The 6,964-nt window shown below is 32.3% G+C and overlaps 1 protein-coding gene across 1 annotated transcript; it reads right to left on the reverse strand.

Moving 5' to 3' along the window:
- Positions 1-5,997: 5,997 nt before the first annotated feature.
- Positions 5,998-6,686, reverse strand: LOC114421416. The gene has a single exon (XM_028387312.1). The coding sequence runs from the start codon at positions 6,435-6,437 to the stop codon at positions 6,303-6,305; it is 135 nt and encodes a 44-aa protein (XP_028243113.1). The 5' UTR covers positions 6,438-6,686; the 3' UTR covers positions 5,998-6,302.
- Positions 6,687-6,964: the final 278 nt, after the last annotated feature.

Below are 6,964 nucleotides of genomic sequence, written 5' to 3' on the forward strand. Positions count from 1 at the left end.
AACACCTAGTCATATATCAAAAATAAATATTTTAAAGAATTAGAAGGTATTTGTAGGATGAAAAAGGAAAGAATGTCATGTGTAATTTGAAAAAAAAAATATAAAAAGTGGGAGTTTAATTTACTCTAAAAAAAATTAAATTTCTTATTTAGTCGAGCTTAATTAAATGGATAATTTTTTAAATGACGTAAAGAAAGAATATAACATTTAATTTCATGTTTTGCGCATTCAACGAGAATTTTGAGGATGTAAGATATTTTTAATATATATTAAAAAAAGTATCATATTAAAATGATTTGATACTAAAACTCTTGATAGTATAATTATTTATTAATAAAAATCAATCTATTAATATAGACATTAAAAATTTATATTTATAAATAATATATCATATTAATAATTATTTTTATTATATAAAAAAAATATTTTCTATCCGTAATCAAGACCTCATATCTCAAAGCTAAATTGGGGTTAGAGACAAGTAAAAAAATAATAATGAAAAGAATGAAAGAGAAGGAAGAAAGCTGCTACTAAACAGCTAGTTCAGCTCAATATCTATTAAGCATATTCCTACAATATTCACCACACACACCACTAATCGATTAAACGTATTAAAGGAAGTATTTTTGTGATTTGACAATTTTAAGGAGCAGATATATATATATATATATATATATATATATATATATATATATATATATATATATATATATAGAGACACAAATGTTATCTATGTTTGACTAGTGTCAAAGAGGAATATTAGAGCTTCATATCCATTTCTTTTTCTAAATTCATATTTATTTGAAAGAGTAGAATATTACAGCAGCTGAATATGGTCCTCAGGAATAATTCATACTATACATTTCTTAAGTTCTCACGATTGTCAAAGGGAAAAGAAATCAACAATATAGCCTACACGTAAAAGATGCAACAGTAAGGAAGACAAATTTACGCCGGTAAAAAGTGTGGAAATAATAATTAGTGCGTTTGGTATAGCATCTTTATGCCATGTTAACGCATAAGTTAGTATGGTTAAGTATATTGAATGTACATTTTTTACTAACAACATATAGTGAGTGTCTTTGCATATTACCAAAATCGTGACGGATAATTCGTAAATTTTCTGAAGCAATTTACGATCGAGTAGCTAGCTTTAAAGACACTGTGGTATTAAAATCAAATTTGATTCATTGCACCACCATTCATAGCATATCATTATATCTAACAGGTACGAAGGAATGCCATAGATGAACTCAAATAAAGAAGAAGAGATATCTTGTGAATGAAACTATTATAATAGAGAGAATATCTGATAATAGAAAAAATGGATTAGAATTGTGTTTATTATTGATTGATGATTGTTGGTGTAGTCTTACACCATAATCAATTAGAGTAGAGACATGTTTGCTTCCTAACATGCCTGCATCATGCAATATATCAAGAACATATTTTCTTTAATAAATATTGATCCCTTATTTATTGTGAGCCACTTCAAATCCAAGAAAAATTTTCAAGTCATCAAAGTCTTTGATTCTAAAAACTTCATCCAGAAGCTCAGTGATGGATTTAATCTCTAGAAGATCATTGCCTAACAAGACAATATCATCTACATAAACCAGTAAAGCAGTAGAAGACTGAAGATGTTGTTTAAGAAACAAAGAATGATCAGAGGAATATTGTCTATAACCATGTGAGGTGAGGAAAGTGGACAATCGAACATACCACAATCTACCGGCTTGTTTAAGGCCATACAAAGATCTATGTAATATGCAAACTTGATTAAATTTGGTTGAGTGCATAATAGGAGGCAAATTCATGTAAACCTCCTCATTAAGGTTTCCATGCAAAAAGACATTATTCACATCTAATTGCTTTAAATGACAGTTGTTAACAACAACTAAAGCAAGTAATAATCTCACATTAGTTATCTTAGCCACTGGGGAAAAAGTATCAAGGTAGTCTTGACCTTCAATATGAGTATACCTCTTTGCTACTAACCTAGCCATATATCTTTCTAGTAACCCATTAGCCTTGTATTTAACTTTATAAACCCATTTGCATCCAATAGAAAATTTGTTAGGAGGGAGGTCAGTCAAAATCCAAGTACGATTATCCTTTAAAGCCTTAATTTCAGCATTCATTGCTTTGATCCATTTGTCTGATTGGGAAGCTTCTTTAAATGACTTAGGTTCTGTCTTAGAGGATGTAGCCATGATAAAACTATGGTATGTAGGAGACACTTTTGTAAGATAAAACAGAGACTAAAGGATAACGAGTACTTGAGGATTGACCAGTAACAAGTGATGTGAATGTAGTGTGAAAGTCTTGAAACTTCTTTGGTATAGTTCTTTCCATGTCAGATCTTCTAGGAGCAATAATAATTGGTGAATTTGATGGATCAGAAGAAGTGTTTGAGGAGCCCAATTGTGAATGATCAACAAAAATGTTAGGTGACTGAGAATTATCAGGGATAGTAAAGTGTGAAGATGATGAAGAAAAATCCAAATCCTTACCATGATCATAAATGGTAGGATAGGAATGCACAAGGAATGTGGGAAAATATTGAAAGGCACTAAGAGAGGCATAAGGGAAGCAATTTTCATAGAAAATGACATGTCTAGATACCTTTGTGGCTCTAGTGGAAAGATCAAAGGTAATGTACCCTTTAGTGTGAGGCTTGAAGCCTAAGAAAACAGAAGCAAAAGCTCTAAGATCAAGCTTTTTCCTGTTATTAGTGAGAATGCTAGTGTAGCACAAGCAACCAAAGACTTTTAAGGAAGAAATGTCATATACAGTGCCATATAATTTTTCAAAAGGAGACATATTATTAAGAAATGGAGTTGGTAAACAATTGATAAGTAAAACAACATGTTGTAAAGCAAAAGACCAAAAAATTGGTGGTAACTTGGACTAAAAAAGAAGTGCTTGAGTAACATTTAAATGCTGATGTTTTCTCTCTACTATTCCATTTTGCTGTGGAGTTTCGACACGGGAAATCTGGTGTATTATACCGATAAAATTGTTTCATGGTAAACTCAACACCATTATCTGATCGAATAGCTTTCACTTTTGTATTAAATTGCCTCTCAACATACGAAATAAAGGCTTGTAAGTGAGTTTGAGTCTTAACTTTAAAAGTCATTATAAAAATCCAAACAAATATAGTGTGATTATCCACAATGGTAAGAAAATACTTGTGTCCATTCAAAGTAGTTGTGGCACAAGGCCCCAAATATCTACATGTATCAAAGCGAAAGGACTAGAAGCATAAGAGTCACTATTGGGAAATGAAAGTTTTCTCTATTTTGCTATATGGAAAGTGTCACAAACAAAAGTTTTATCACAAATCAACAAGTTTGTTTTAACAATTGCAGCATATCATATGAAGGATGACCTAAACGAAAATGTCAAACATCAATGATTTCTTTATTAACACAGACTTAACAAAAATGAAATTGTTGCTAGCCTTGGGAAATGAATTGGCAGCAAGTACTCTAAGCTTGTATAGACCTTCCACTACATCAATTGTACCTATCTAGCTACTTATATCCTGAATCAAACATGAATTAGAAAAGAAAGTTAACTTGATATAGAGATTAAATTGAAATTGAAAGATGGCAAGTATAACACATCTACTAAGTGTAAAAATTCAATAAATTTGACTGTTCCAGAGTGTATGGCTATGACTTGTTGACTAGCAGGCAGGCGAACTACTATGGGATTTATTTCTCTATATGTAGAATAACAAGTCAATGAGGATGCAATATGATCTGTAGCACCAGAATCCAAAATCCATGTTGTAGCCTCAAGCTTGTGAGCATTACAAATAAGGGATAGTATATATTACCTATGCTTGATGTATGAGCAGAACTTGTACCAATCTAGTTAACTTGTGATCCACGAGAGCTATTATTGCTGGCAGCCAGTAAAGACGTAAGTGCTTGATACTGTTAATAAGTGATTTTAATATCTTGACCAATATCATTAGTCTATGAAGTTGAAACATTTTTTTCCCTTAATTGTGTTATTAATTGAAGCTCCTTGAGGTTTATAGAATTTGTGACCAGGTGGATAGTCGTGCTTCTTATAGCACTCATCCACTGTATGATTAGTGATACCACAATAGGTGCAAACTTTACCATTGTTGTTTTTGCCTCCTATCCCCCTCTACCAAAACCTCCTCTACCTCCTCTATTGGAGAAGAAATTAGGTGGAAAATCATTTTTCTTATAACATGTTTCTGTTGTGTGATTATCTCTACCGCATTAGCTGCAAGAATTAGATGATCCTGTATTAGTAGCAACATTAACCAAACTTAGATTGCCAAGTGCATTAGAACTTGCAAATTGACTTTCTTATTGTGCAGTATAAGAGAAAACTTTGTTAATCGATGGCAAGGGATCCATCATGAGTATGCTTGATTTAACATGATTGTACTGATCATTGAGACCACAAATAAACTCCATTATTCTATCTTGATCTTCCTTTTCTTTACTTCAACAACAACATCACAACCACATTTAGAAGCACATGTACACACAGGATCGGGTCGATAACTCTCAAGCTCATCCCAAATTGTTCTTAGCTTTGTAAAATAATCATTAATATTCATGTCTCCTTGTTTAATAGAATCTAATTTGTGTTGTAAATTAGAAATTCAAAGCAAATCACCTTGTGAGTATCGTGCTTTCAAATCGTTCCAGATATCAACAATGTTGTCCATCCATAAAATGCTTTGACAAATGAAAGTTGCAACTGAGTGTATAAGCCATGAAACCACCATGTTATTCACTCTTTTCCAAGCTGCGTACAATCTATGATTCGAGGCTAGTTGAGGAAGGTAACCATCAACAAATTCTACTTTGTTCTTCACACTCAAGGCCGTGAGAGCTCATCTTCTCCAATAATTGTAATTTATTGGATCCAGAAGAGGCAAAACTAATGCGATTGCTGGATTTTCACTAGGTCATAGGTAGTAGGGACTATGAACACTGAGAGATTCATCTTGTTCTTCACTCATCTTTAAGAATCAACAGAGTACTAAACGGATTGAACAAACAGACATGAAAAATATGAAGGATAGAGTAGCGCAGCAGAGCTCTTCAATTAAATGTCATGGATGAACTCAAATGAAAAAGGAATATCTTGTGAATGAAACTATTAGAATAAAGAGAATATCATTATAGAAAAAATGGATCAGAATTGTGTTTATTATTGATTGATGAGTATATAGTATTTTGCATTACTTAAATATTTTTTATAACAGAAAATTAATTACCTCTAACTAATTATAATAGACTTAATTAGTTAGGTAACTAACAACTAAGTCAAGATAAACCAGCAAGGTTAATAATATCAACCTACCCAAACAAAACTATTCCGAAGAAATTTAAAAAAAAAAATTGCAGTGTGGAAGTCTTATGAAACAGTGACTCAGAGGAGACAAATCAAGAAGTGGATAAAACTGTAAAAAAAAAAAAAAAATCATGTCCAAGCAACCATGATAAAAAAATGGAAATAAGGGTCATATCATCGGGCGCACCCACAGGTGATGCACAAACTCTTTTTCAAAATGCAATATAATGTAACTTTGAGTTGACAAGACCTCAACAAATAGAGCCTACGTAAAAGACACAACACACTCATGAGCTCATAAGCACCAATTTGTGCCCTTCTTTTGTAGGTATATAAATATAGGTCTTAAACATCTTCATTTTTAACTTTTACTTTGACCTTTAAAGGCAACATTCTCCTCCATTTAATCGAGAAAATGTTCAATTATTTAGTGTTCTTTTTTTTTTTTAATCACTACAAGCTGAAAACCTTGAAACTTACTAATTAAAAACTATAGAAACACCTTATTATCATTAGCTTATTCTCAATGGTTTTTGTAGCATACGTACCCCATACAAGATGGACAAAATAAGCCAATTATAATTTATTCTTTCAAACTAAAGAGTTCTTGATTCAGAATCAAAAGAAACAAATCGATCTATATCAAGTGCAAAATAGAAACTGAATTTTTATTCACTAATTTCACCATTTGCACGTAGAGAACATACATTTTTTAGGCATGATATGAAGGAAAATTGTCTCTAACGTTACTTTCTCTGCTATTTACATAGGGAATAATAATAATAATATTAAAAAGAGCTAGCAAAACATTTATCTTTTTTCTGCATGCTTTAACTTTGATCCTTGGCTATGGCTTCTAGGACTCTAGTGTGTGCTGCTGATCCACGATCGATATGATGAGCAAAGAAGAACGTCAAACACTATAATGGTTGTTGATGAGAATGATTCTAGTCATGCCAGCAGAGAAGCATGACTACACATCTTCTGATAATGTATAGTCTTCCTTTCTGCTCTTTGAGGTACCCTCCAAGCCTTCTGCATGAAACTTTCTTCTTTGAACCTCTCGTGGAGTCTTTGCTCATCTTTGTGTCTATGCTCCTTCCTTTCTTTTTGTTAACTTACACTTTGGAGTGTACAGAGACAGTGTGTGTGTTGAAATTAACTTGAAACCCCTTGAAGCAGTGTTACAAATGGGGCTCCAAAAGGGCTTCTTATAGAGCGAAATGTGTGGTCCATGGTTCCGAAAGAAAATGTCTATAGGCCCCCCAATTCAGATTCCATGCTCCCATTCTTTCTCTCTCTGCACCAAAATTTATGTGGCATCAACCACCAAAATAAGTGGTCGGCCATTGAATTAAGCAAAATTAACAAATAATACTAATGTTTAGGTGATGCTAAGTAGTAGAAGGCCAATGTTATCTTAGATTTTTGAGCTTTCCATTCCATGGTTTCGGGATAATATAAGAACCTCATAATTAGGCCTAGAAACAATGAAGCTTCCTTGTCATGTCGTTTTGACTATATTCTTCAATTATTTGTGACACCTATATCCGTGTGAAATTTCCCTCTTCAAAATTTAATCAATGACACATTTGAAAGAACTTCTAAT

The sequence above is a fragment of the Glycine soja genome, chromosome 8 (genome assembly GCF_004193775.1).
Source record: "Glycine soja cultivar W05 chromosome 8, ASM419377v2, whole genome shotgun sequence".
Lineage (NCBI taxonomy): Eukaryota > Viridiplantae > Streptophyta > Magnoliopsida > Fabales > Fabaceae > Glycine > Glycine soja.

What these genes read in the sequence shown, in the direction of transcription:
- LOC114421416 (XM_028387312.1), bottom strand. Translation starts at nt 6,437, where the DNA reads ATGAGCAAAGACTCCACGAGAGGTTCAAAGAAGAAAGTTTCATGCAGA.